The sequence below is a fragment of the Nomascus leucogenys genome, chromosome 3 (assembly GCF_006542625.1).
Source record: "Nomascus leucogenys isolate Asia chromosome 3, Asia_NLE_v1, whole genome shotgun sequence".
Classification (NCBI taxonomy): domain Eukaryota; kingdom Metazoa; phylum Chordata; class Mammalia; order Primates; family Hylobatidae; genus Nomascus; species Nomascus leucogenys.
In genome coordinates, this window is record NC_044383.1 from 138,260,526 (window position 1) to 138,273,824 (window position 13,299).

General features: G+C 39.6%; 1 protein-coding gene across 3 annotated transcripts in view; it reads right to left on the reverse strand.

The window, feature by feature from the left end:
• The window catches only part of SYNE1 (spectrin repeat containing nuclear envelope protein 1), a 526,037-nt gene that overhangs the window by 174,486 nt on the left and 338,252 nt on the right, over positions 1 to 13,299 (reverse strand). For all 3 annotated transcript variants that reach the window (XM_030809854.1, XM_030809853.1, XM_030809855.1), the window contains 3 exons: positions 12,953 to 13,093; positions 6,326 to 6,493; positions 5,954 to 6,115 (listed from right to left, as the gene is read on the reverse strand). In XM_030809854.1, the coding sequence (XP_030665714.1) occupies positions 5,954 to 6,115; positions 6,326 to 6,493; positions 12,953 to 13,093 (471 nt within the window). The remainder of the gene's footprint in view (positions 1 to 5,953; positions 6,116 to 6,325; positions 6,494 to 12,952; positions 13,094 to 13,299) is intronic.

Here is a 13,299-nt window from a genome sequence, read left to right on the forward strand (position 1 = left end):
TTCCTAAGCTCAAGTGATCTGCCCACTTCAGCCTCCCAAAATGCTGGGATTATAGGCATGAGCCACCGCACCTAGCCTGCAGTATGCTTTAGAATTAGCTTGTCGGCCGGGCACGGTGGCTCACGCTTGTAATCCCAGCACTTTGGGAGGCTGAGGCGGGCGGATCACGAGGTCAGGAGATCGAGACCACGGTGAAACCCCGTCTCTACTAAAAATACAAAAAAATTAGCTGGGCGTGGTGGCGGGCGCCTGTAGTCCCAGCTACTCGGAGAGGCTGAGGCAGGAGAATGGCGTGAACCCGAGAGGCGGAGCTTGCAGTGAGCCGAGATTGCGCCACTGCACTCCAGCCTGGGCGACAGAGCGAGACTCCGTCTCAAAAAAAAAAAAAAAAAAAAAAAAAGAATTAGCTTGTCAACCTCCACCAAAAAACTTGCTGCAATTTTTAAAATGTGATTGCAATGAATTTACAGACTGATATTGTTTATTATATATTCAAAGTATTTTTTATACATTCAAAGTATTATACATTCAAAAACTTCCATTCAGTAAATTATTTTCTATTATTTCATAATAATGTTTTGTGCCTGAATGCTAAAAGTATAAAATCTATGTTTGGTCTGATTTTAAATGCTCCTCCACTCCATAATTAGATGGATCTTATTATGTCTTTGTTTTTTTTTTTTTTTTACACTGATCCTTCTGTACAAACAAGAAGAGCCTCCTAACAATTTCACACTGTGTTCATTCTCATCCTCTCTTCTGTGCCTTTCCACACACATTTACATTTATAGTGCCTCCTACCCACTCCTGTTGCCATTCCAAATTTTCAGATTCTGTCTCCTCAAAGTCCTTGTTAGATCTCATTTAACCTACTTTCCACTAACTGTAGCTCACAAGCATATTTCTGTTTTCTGTTTGATGTGTTGTTAACTCTCACCAGCACTACCTCATTAAATCTCAGTGGATTTGACCAACCAGGTGTGCACTGAAGGTATCAGCTTCCATTTAAAACTCACAATGTTCTAAAATAGCTCTCTGAATGTTCTGCAGTCAGTAATAAAGGAATTAGGAAAATCTGGAACTGTTCACTTAAATCTTTTTTTAATTTTTTTGGGAGACAGTCTCGCTCTGTCACCCAGGCTGGAGTGCAGCGGCACGATCTCAGCTCACTGCAACCTCCGCCCCCTGAGTTCAAGCAATTCTTCTGCCTTAGCCTCTCAAGTAGCTGGGACTACAGGCTGCACCACCATGCCCAGCTAATTTTTGTATTTTCAGTAGAGACAAGGGTTCACCACGTTGGCCAGGCTGGTCTTGAACTCCTGACCTCACGTGATCCACCCGCCTTGGCCTCCCAAAGTGCTGGGATTACAGGTGTGAGCCACTGTGCTCAGCCTCACTTAAATCTTGTTAGAAGCAGTCCTCTCCACTCATGCTTGAGTTTACTCTTAAAGATGAGTGGACATTTTTGGAAGGTAGCCAGAGTTTTTAACTTCAAGATCTAGCAGCCAGGCTCAGGGGTCATGAGATTTTCTTTTGGGGTTATAAAAATGTTTTGGAACCAGAGAGAGACAGTGGTTGTACAACATTGTGAATGTACTAATACCACTAAATTGTACAATTTAAAATGGTTAATTTTATGCTATGTGAATTTCACCTCAATTAAAAATAATTCAGCCATCAAATATGTCTTCAGTCACATAACTCTGAGTAGAAGAGCTGGTGGCCAGCAGCTACCTGACAATATATGATTCAAGATAAGGAGAAAGAGATGAAATGCATGCTTTTGGGTTTCTGATTTGTAATTGCAAACTTGGCATGTGTATGACACTTACATAGCTTAGAGAAGTTCCATGAGCTTCTCTAACATAAAAACTCTTTAACAGTAAGGGTGAAAAGAAACGCGGACCTTATGTTATGTGACCTTCAGAACTATCTACATGAACACAAGTTTTTTTGTTTGTTTGTTTGTTTGTTTTGGGGGGATGGAAGCTCACTCTGTCACCTAGCTGCCATCTCTGCTCGCTGTAACCTCCACCTTCCAGGTTCAAGCAATTCTCCTGTCTCAGCCTCCTGAGTAGCTGGGACTACAGGTGTGCACCACCATGCCCAGCTAATTTTTGTAGTTTTAGTAGAGATGGGGTTTCAGCATGTTGGCCAGGCTGAAATGTTTCCTGTTTTATTTATTTATTTATTTATTTATTTTTTGAGATGGAGTCTCACACTGTTGCTCAGGCTGGAATGCGGTGGCGCCATCTCGGCTCACTGCAAGTTCCGCCTCCCGGGTTCACGTCATTCTCCTGCCTCAGCCTCCCAAGTAGCTGGGACTACAGGCGCCCACCACCATGCCTGGCTAATTTTTTGTATTTTTAGTAGAGACGGGGTTTCACCATGTTAGCCAGGATGGTCGCGATCTCCTGACCTCGTGATCCACCCGCCTTGGCCTCCCAAAGTGCTGGGATTACAGGCATGAGCTACCGCACCCAGCCTTTTTTTTTTTTTTAAGCCTACAGTACCTGGTATTCCTGGGCAGTCTCCCATCCAAGTACTAACCAGGCCCAACCCTGCTTAACTTCCAAGATCAAATGAGAGACCACAGTTCTTCTCACATTCTATTTTAGTTGTTACATATATGAAAAAACAAAACAAACAAAATAACCACAGAGCTGTGTCCTATATATCACTGAGCTTAGTGTGGCAACACATGTCCCCAAAGCATCAGATGCCCATGATAATAAGGTCGCAATGACAGAGGGCTTAACAGTCAGTACAACAGCCACAAGTCAGCTCATGAACTGCATTCAAACCTTAAAATGAAATCTGTAAGACAGCCAGGCATGGTGGCTCACACCTGTAATCCCAGCACTTTGGGAGGCCGAGGTAAGTGGATCACCTGAGGTCAGGAGTTCGAGACCAGCCTGGCCAACATGGTGAAACCTCATCTTTACTAAAAATACAAAAATTAGTCCAGCGTGGTGGCAAGCACCTGTAATTCCAGCTACTCGGGAGGCTGAGGCAGGAGAATCACTTGAACCTGGGAGGCGGAGGTTGCAGTGAGCCAAGATCGTGTCACTACATTCCAGCCTGGGCAACAGAGTGAGACTCTGTCTCAAAAAAAAGAAATCTGTCAGACAATTTAGAGAGGATAACCAGAAAGGCACAGCATTCCACACAAATTCAGTAGTTTAGACAAGTGTTTAAAGGAAAAATGTAGGAATTAGGTTACCTCCTTAAAAAAACATGAATAATTCCAAGAGAGTGTTGGGAAAGAAATAAAAACTAAAGTATTTCTATTAATTTTTAGGAAATATAAAAAACCATACTGGACTTCCTCACACCCATTCAGTTGAAATTTAGAAATAGTAATTCTATAACAGTGCTTGAGAATTTTAAAGTACCATTCCTGAAGCTAAGAACAAATTTAGAAACTGTGATACCACCAGCTTTTCATGTAGGCAGCTGTGTTCCAGAACTTGTAGAACTTAGGCACAGACAGCAAAAGGTAGCAAAAATAGCTCAGATGAAATATGTGATGATACATGAAATTATACTAAATTCTACATTATTGCTATTTTCTTTCCCTCCCATTAGAACATTAATATGTTCTAATTATATTAATATATACAATTATATTAATATATTAATATAACATTAATATATTTCTCTCTTAATAAAACATTAAGCCCCAATGACTGGTAATCTTCATTAAATTAGTTGTACCTCCTTACTGCTGTGATGGCTAGTACAACTACTACCAACTTAGAAAGGGAAAAAAAGTCATGTGGTTGGCCTTAATGACAAGAAAAGTAACAGATTCACTTCTAATTTATAATTCTCAGAATTAATGTGCAATTTTGAGTTGTCTCCATTAAATCCCTTGAACAGAATCATCACTTTGCCCCACATTCAGTTTATGTGTGTTTTCATCCTAATGCCTGAGCAACAGGGTGGTGGTGCTGATTGGAAGCTGACTTGCATTCTCACTTAGGAACTCTGGAAGGGCAGAGCAGGCCACCAGGATCCTGTTTTCATGCAGCTGCTAAATATTGTGGGAGCCAGTGATGGGTCTTTGGCAATTGTGGGCAGCCTCCTGGGCCACAAGAATAGGGGGCTTGAACAAAGGTGGAGATGTCCTGAAGCTGGAGAGAGGGTCAAACTACTTAAACTTTCTGCAACATCGGCATCTGATGATCTGAGTGAGCAACCCTCAAATGTACTCTAATCCAGCCCTTGCATAATTTACACAATATTCCTTTTGAATGCTTAAAGAACAGGGCCTCCTACAGAACAGCCATCAAGGTTGGCCTGAGGAGCACGTACTCAACCTGAAGGAAGCTCTCTGGCTCCTTCCAGTACAGTGAAACAGAGGTGCAGGGAACAGCTGGACAGACAGAACCGCAGGAGCAAGGAAGACCTAGGAGCCCCAGGGAGCACACTGGAGCAACAGGGAACAGGGACACCCCTTCAGATGAGAAAGAGGTGGCCGCTGGCAACAGAAAACTGAAGTAGCAGCTAAAGAGAACTGGGAGACACTGAGGCCCCTTTAGAAAGGAGAGGGGTTTGGGAGACTAGCAGTCTAGTGATAAAATGGGGGAAGCTCAGAAGTAAATGGCATTGGAATAGTCCCCCAAGCCCCTGACTGTCCTCCTGATTGGTCTGGTCTTGGATAACAAGGGTTAATTCTCATTTCGTGCTTTCATAGCACCCTCTGCAAATGTGGCTAAGGGTGGGTGGCTGTGGAATAGGAGAAAGACCTATAGAAGATAGTTTTTTACCAAAATAAGGCCTAAAAATGGACGCTATGCACTTTGATCTCTATCTTCAGAAGTCACAAGAGTGTAAAAAACCTGAAACCACTATTTCTCAATATGCTGTCTCTAGATGAAATGTTCTCATTTTTATGTTATACTGAAAGATATATATTGCAAAAGAATGGAACTTTATCTGACTACACATATGAACAAGCAGTCTATTCCAAGGTTATCCTGCTTCCAAAACTAGAAAGATATAAAGTAGAAGAAAGACAAAGTACAACGTTTCACTCTTAAAGCTGTTAAGTTACCCTGTTTTGACAAACATGCTTACCATGCCATGCTTTCATAGCTCTTAATTAACATCTAAAAATATCTTTCTTTCCTCCTGCCTTCTGAAGGATTGTCACACGCTCCTGGGTTCTTGTCCCAGCCAGGCAGCATTTTCCTACATCACAGTGATGAATATGTAGGAGAATGTGTGCCTCAGTATCCTTAGACCCCAGTTATACCAAGTAAATATAATTTTAACAGCATACCTCATTAGACTGCCAAAGTATTAACCAGATTTTAATTTCTGAACATTTCTTAGCATGCATTTTAAATTGACACATTTTTAACACTATCTTTCTGCGTTAGATTAATGTAATGATCTCTGTTTCTCATGTAAAGCTAATATTTTGCCTAGTTTAACCTTTTAAAAAATGATTTAAGTCAGGGACAATCACAAGATGAGACTTAGAACTTACGAAGTCTGAGACGCATTTTCTGAAGTGATAATGGAGGGGCACCCCCGGCTAAGTTTCTTAAAACAACAATATCCAGAAAAGGTAGATTTGGAGTATATTTTATTCTTACAACAATGGCTCACAACAAAATCAAAATAACCTGGCAACTCTAAGGAAGCACATTTTGTGTAATCAAAGTTAAAAAGCAACATCAATGCGTGTAGCTTCCTTTAATTAGATTCAAGGTCTGAATCTCTCTCTCTCTCTCCCTCTCTCTCTTTTTCTCAGATCCCTCCCTGAATCAGTAGCAGAAATGACCACCATTAGGACTCTTGTTTATTCTGGAAGAACTGATAAGGTTAAAAAATTTTAAAAAAACGTCACCTGGCTGTCTCAAACACATGCCTGACAGGCCAACCAGTCACAAGAGTGAACATATTTAATCAAGCAGGAAACTGAAGTCATAGCTATTTGTACCTGATGTTCAGCCATCTGGCTTTCTGGACTCTTGCCGGGCTCTGGGCTCTCACTGAGTTTCAGCTCAATGGCCTCCATCTTCGTAGAGATGGACTGGAGGGAGTCCTGGTACTTCTGCTGGCGTTCCAAAGCTTCATAGAGTGTGCGCTGCTTCTCACTGATCTACACCAGAAAAGGGATATTACCCAATGCTTCCCAGCCCCTTATCTTTCAGATTACAACATTTCTTTCTTCAGTGCTTTACCTCTGTGGCCCAACATAGGGTATTCAACTGTGGACTGGATGTGTAAACTCTCCGCATGTGTTTCATAAGACAATCACTAAGGTTACTGGTGTCTGGTGGGCATAAACTAGTCCACCTTGAAGACTTACCACATTCTTTAAGGTTTCCCAAGAACGCTGCAAATCACCCAGTTTGGCAGTAGCGGATGGCTCCAATCCTGGTTCATAGAACTCCTGGGATGCAGATGTGCTGGGGTGAATTTTTGCAGCATCTGTCTGCAACCTCTCAGCAGACAAGGCTTGGTAATATGCAATGTCCTGTGAGTGCAAAGCACAGTATTGAATTAAACGAAAAGACAAAGTCTAGATTAATATGCTCTGGGTACTGTTGGTCATGTCAAGGAAAGGTTTCAGATCTACATCTTTCATGGGGCACTACAAACTAGTAAATTAGTAAACTCTCGTAACAAGAAAAATTTAAAGACTGTATCAAAGCACACTATAATTGTTTCAGAATTTTGGTTTATATATATCAAAAAACAACTTTACCAGTATTTCAAGTTGCCAAAACTCATTCTTATTCTATGTTTGTTAAATGGAAATACAAAGGATTTAAGCAGTACATATGTATTTAAAGGTTGATTAGAATAGCAAAAAAGGAGAATCTTAATGATCTAGTTTCTAAAGTGTTGCCGAATGTATTCTTAACGTTTTAAATAATTTAAAAAACTACGTGACTTTAATAAAATTAAATCTACAGATGCAGCCAGATCTCCACTATTTGTGGGTTCATTATTTGCAGAATTAATTTAAATATTTTGATATTAAATAAGAAAAATGTAATGGGGAAGTTACAACTACTCTAAGAAACAAATAATATAAAGGTTTTCTTCTATTCATTTCCTTAAAGTAAACACACACAAAAAATCAAAGTGAATGATGAAATATCATGCTTTCAAATTTTTTAAATCTATTATAAGTAATATTACATATTTTACTTGTACTGATAAAATTTACTTTATCAAGAGATATAGTAAAGATATATCAAGAGATACAGTAAAGATGGTTTTTAATTGTTTCTACGGTTATTTATCTGTATTTCAGTAGAAATTTAATTGGGGGAGTAATTGCTATTATAAAGTTCATTGTTTTTGCAGTTGTACTGTTGAAGGGAATTATGTCAGCTTAAAACACCTGAGTCTTATTGATAATCATGTATTGGTAAAAAGTATTGAAGAAGGCTCCAGCCATCTGAGAAACAAATGTAGCAGTGTCATGCGGTAGAATGAATTCAGACTGGGACAGCTGAGATTCTAGTGAAATTCTCCTCTTGTGTAGCTATATAATTGGAGCAAATAACTTATATCTTGCACACTGGTTCGCTCGTTGGTCCAACCTTGGGTGGGATTGAGGATTATATGAAATAATATTTGAGTGACTGTGACAGATTCTACCAATTTTGTTGTTGTTCCTGAGGTCTCCAGATGAGTCCCCAACATTTATTGATGATATTGGAACATGGAGACTGCTTCCTCTTTATTCCTAACCCTGTCACTGTCTTGAGTGAATTACTCTTCATGTCCTTAATAGGTTTAGATCCATTGATCCTCACTCACTCCCACCCCACTTCAGTCCTCCACACCCTTGTATGCTGCCATCGCTCAATTGGACTTGTAGTTATGTCTAAAGTTACTTAAACCCCTTTCTTGCCAAGACTCTTGTTTCTCTTGCTCTTTTAACCTTTACTTCATCCACTTGGAAAACTGCAAACATGACTCAATCCAGAGTCATATATGCATGTGTGTGTGTTACTAACACACACACACATACACACACACACACACACACATGCAATCCAAGCTGTCAAGGAGATACTACAACTTCTCAAATTTTCAGAAGTCTGTGTATATTCACACTCACCCTTATCTTATGCTTGCCAGTTTCACTGCTTAAACCTGACTCTCCCACAGACTCTGAGAATCCCATAAACTGCTTTTTCAAGGACCTTGGTCTATTAACATCCTCTCTGGCTTTGTTGACTTTCTCTCTTCCATCCAAAAACACCTACACACACTGTTTCTTTTATTTGTTTTCTTGAAGGATATCACATTTTCTAAAAAGTCCGTAATTCACAATGTGATGGATCGTCACATGTGAATGCACTTGCACACACAGGCTCCATCCTCATTTCTTTGTTTTCTCCCTTTCATTTCATAATCCAACTTCTGAAAGGGTGATTTTCATGGGACTTTCTCACCCTCGATCCACTTCTAAATTCCAGTTTGGGCTTTGATCCTGATGACTGCAGAGCTTGCTCTCACCAGCTCCTTCTCTATGACAAAAAATGATGAATTTTCATCCCTTCCCTTGCCAGACTTCTAGCATTCAATGGCACTGACAAACCCTTTCTGGAAACACTTTCTAAAAAATCTCTCTGTTCTCCCGCCAGCTTTCTAGTCATTCACTCTTTCTCTTTTGTAGTTTGTTTTCCACTCACTCGCCAATAGTGGTGAATTGATAAGCTCCAGACTCACATATCCAGATGTTCATGCATATCCTGTAGGCTCTTCAAAGTCACCATTTCCAAAAGGAACCAATTTAGGAAAAAACAATGAAGTATTGTCCATCTTGCAATACATGGAATGTCTTCTCACTTAAGCTACAAACTTGGGATTTATTCCTGATTTCTCCTCCCCCTTAACATCCACTGCTTACGGGAGGATGGAGTGCTAACGATGCGTATCTTGGCCACAGCCTTGGTTCAAGTTCTCATTACAGTAACAGCTTCCTAACTCAAAGGTTGCAAACTGGCAGCCTCTGGGCTGCCTCTGACCTGCACACATTTAGTGTGGCTTATACAATGTTTTAAATTGTTTAAAATCTCTCTTCATGAAGATAGAGAGATTTCATTAAAATTCACATTCATAGCTTGTTTTGCAAACCACAAGGTATGGTAACACTGGGCCCTGTGTCTTTGTTAAAGTAATGCTAACAGAGGAGACATTGCCTCATTTAGGTGGAGCAGGAGCTGTCCAGGCCTCTGTAGTCCCTCCTGGCCTGTTTCTCTCATTTTTATCACCAGGGTGGACCAAGCATGAGACTGTGTAACTTCTGTTTCCAACAGCTCCCCTGGCTCTGAATTTGCACACTTCTATTCTCCTGTCCACATTGATCCAGAAGTATCAGTTCTATACACAGCTTCTCATTAAATTCCCTCAATGGTTAAATATTAGCTTCTGGAGGAAGCTGAAATTCCTTCCTGTGGCATTCAGGGCCTCCATGATGTGGTTTCCACAGCCCTCTCAGTCTCATTTCCCCCCTCTCCTCCTCCTCCAATGTTTCTCCAATTACACTGAAACTATTTGCAGCTGCCTTGATGGGCCATTTTGCTTCCCGCCGCCACAGCTTCCCACAGGTGGTTTCTTCTGCCTGAAAGTCTTTATCTCACACGACCCAACCTCAATTCAGCTGCCTAACTGTGCTCCTCCCTTAAAACTAAAGGGGGCCATCCTTGACCTCTGCCTGACCCCAGCCAGTTCAGGTGCTTTCTCTAGGCCCTCCCACAACACTGTGCTGCCCTCGGCCACACCACCTGCCACCCCGTCTTGTAAGCATTTGCCTGTCCTCACACACACTGTAAGCTCCCTGAGGGCTGTCTGAGTCAGTGCTTTTCGTCTTCATCCTGAGCACGTTGTGGAGTGTTTGGCAAGTAACAGGCAGGCCTGTATGTTGATAATAAATCATGCTTGTCAATGCACTTTTATAAATTCTATTATTTTATATACATGTAAAGTAATACTATTACTGTCCACAAGGAAAAGCAGGAATGGCTTTAAATGGTGTAAACATTTTACATTACATACTCTATTATAAATACAGAAGGCCCCCAAAAGAGCTAGAATAAAATAAATTTATTACAAATAATTTTTTTCTGGCAGTCTCTCTCTCTCTGTGTGTGTGTGTGTGTGTGTGTGTATGGCTCATGCCTACAGATAGGAATGACAACTCTTGGTTTCTTAAAAGGATTTGAAAATATGTCACCTTTTATAGATGAATAATTTCTATTTATTTGAGGTACATACATTCAATTAAAATAAATCACTCAGTACTATCAATAACTACTAAAGTCAATAGTTGATGTAGTGAGGAGTCACTGTTAAAAATATGTTTCTCATTGCTTATGTGCCTAAGTTTTAAGAGTTATGAGTAGATTCCTAAGGAAATAAATTTGGACAACTGTAGCTACTATTTGATCAGCATTTTCTAGTTTAAAAAGCACTTTCACGATTAATGTCACATTTCATTTTCACAATGTTGTGAATTAAGTAGTATTGCTTCTCACTTACAAATGAGGGTATCAAGGGACTTCCCAGGCGCACTCAGCTTAGAGGAGGAAGAGCTGCAACTCAGTGTGAGCTTTTAACTTGAAGGCCAATGATTTTCCCATTACACTCTTGCTCCCTCTTTTCAAATCTATTCCTCTCTCAGCTCTTCTGCAGAGTCTAAGCCTTGGCTTGCTTCTAAGGGGAATCAAGAAGCCTGCAGCAAAATCTGGGAACGCCTCGGTATTTCTACCTTCAAGTAAGCTAAATTGTTATTACATTTTAGCTAATAGCTACTGTCAGAGACAGAATACACTGACTGTGAGTGGGACCAGGTAGTTACATAATGGAGATCTACTTGCAGGAACAGCAGGCACAAAACCTTTTTTTTTTTTTTTTTTTAACAACTGTGATTTTATAAAGCAGTTCTATTTGGCTGCTCCCTGAAACAGCTGTATGCATTCTGTGCACAAAACTCAGGGTTTTTAATCTGAAAACTGAAACTTAAGGGGATCCTACATGTCTTCCTCAGTTTCAAGAGACAATTTTATAAATCCAATGCATCACTGGTCATGGTGTCATAGTTTTTCATTGTCTTCTAACTTACATTACTATACAAAAATAACATGTGGCCGCAATGATCGGGTTGATTTGTTTGATGAACACCAGGCATAATACATTTCCTTTTTAACAGCTCCCTCAGAGTAAAGCTGTCTGTCTTAATCTAAGTAAAGGCATTTTACCCTACTTTGCAGCATCACATGTAAGTATTTTAGATTAACAATGCAATTTAATTGATGTTTTCCTGTGACTAGGGAGAGGGGAAGAATTAAAACAAAGCCCAATCTCACTGAGTTTTAGGTTCTGATGAAGCTTTGTGGTTAATGTCAAGAAATAATAATAGAAATGTTTGCATGTTTCATCATTTTTAGGGCACTTTCATGTATACTTTGACACTTCGCAAGAAGTAGCATGGAGATTTACAGTTTTAGAAAAGGTATATTCTTTCCACAAAGTCGCAAATAAGTATTTATTATTCAGTTCGAAAAATTTGAGAACCTAAACCCTATTAAATAGAATAATTTTTTCTAAATAATAATCAGCCGACTATAGCTCAATTTCTCTAATAACATCTGTAACCATAGGGAAAGACAAATCATCAAAGAATGAGTAATACATATTTTAAAATCAGAATTTGAAGAACACTTTCACAAATTCCCCACGGCTCCCTGAACTTCTCCTTTTATGTTGCTGTTTTTAGTTTCCTCTGATCACATTGTTATTATCTGTCCCAAGTCTGCCTTTCTCTCTAGACTGTCAGGGCCTTGCAGGTAGGGCCATGCTGACTCCTTCTCAGCTGCATCCTCAGGAACCAACACAAGGTTTCATGCTGAGCAGGTGTCAGAATGTATTCGATGAATGGATGAGTTGATAATTTCCCTAGAGCTATCCTGATTTTTACCACGAGAACTGTGTAAGTGTATTAACTAAAGGTTTCATCACCTTGATGTTCCTTTCCTTTTTTAATGAGGGGGGATTCTCTTTATCACAGAAATCCTGTGACAGTCTGAATGCTTCTGCTTTAAAATAAAAGTAATATAATTGAATTATAATACAGGTTATAAAACATTTGCTCTGTTTAATGCTTCTCCCTTAATAATACATACCAACTTCTTTGAAAAACCATAATTTCATAGGATAGTTTACATTTTTTAGTTGTCTTCACTAAAAAAGTATTACTTAACATGCATTAGAAGTTTTTGGTTACCATAAAGGCATCTTTTTGATTTCTATCTAACATTTGACATAAAACCTTTTTGACATTTAATTTAGTATTATCTACATTTAATACATGGTAAAAGGCTTCTTATAACAAAATGGTTATTTTATTTTCCCCATTTTATATAAAATAAAATTTAAGATTATTGAAAGATAAACACTCAAATCTACTAGGCATTCAAGTATAAATATGGCAGACATTCCTTACATTGGTACACAAGTTGCAGATAAAGAAGTCTGACATAATAAATAGAAGTTTCCTGTCTTCAAAATCTGAGCTGGTAAATGCCAACACTATTTTCAATGCATGTTATAAAGCCATTGAATCATGTTATTTTACAATGGTGACACACATCTTTCATTTTCTGTTGGATGCAGAACCCCATTCCAGATGATTGCTGGAAACTAAGGCCATAATGTCTTAAAACAGGGCCTTCTGGGCTATCATTCCCATGACCTAATTTTTGTTCATCCCATTTTCTGTAGCCCAGGAGAGGAGATGACATACTGAGACACATGACAATCATAGTTTGTGCAACTATAACACCTAATAGTGTGTCCCTGGAACCAAATGCAACAAAGTCTGAGATTCATACCCACGATCTAATGGAAACAGAGAATGGAGTCCTGCATCTGCCCAGAGATTATTGCCAGAGGAATGCCAAGTGGGAGGTACCTGGTTAACAGAAGCATCTGTATTAGCCACAGGTGAAGGGGAGCGACAGGCAGGTGGAGAGGAAATCTCACTGTTGGTTCCCTCCTCCCCAGACTCCTCAGTGACCGGTGACAGCAAAGTGTGACAGCGACCTGCAGTCATCTGCCACGTAAAATGTAGCCCAAAGGACATGAAAATCAATTAGCTATGTTAACATAAGTCCTGTTCAGGCATAGACCAAAACAGAGTTAATTATAAAACGAAGGTTAAAATTACTGGGACCCAAATTCACATATTAATCCTGTGTTAGTATTTAAAAGTTCTGTCTTCAAGAGAATATGATGCTAGTAATCATTTGTAAAACAATC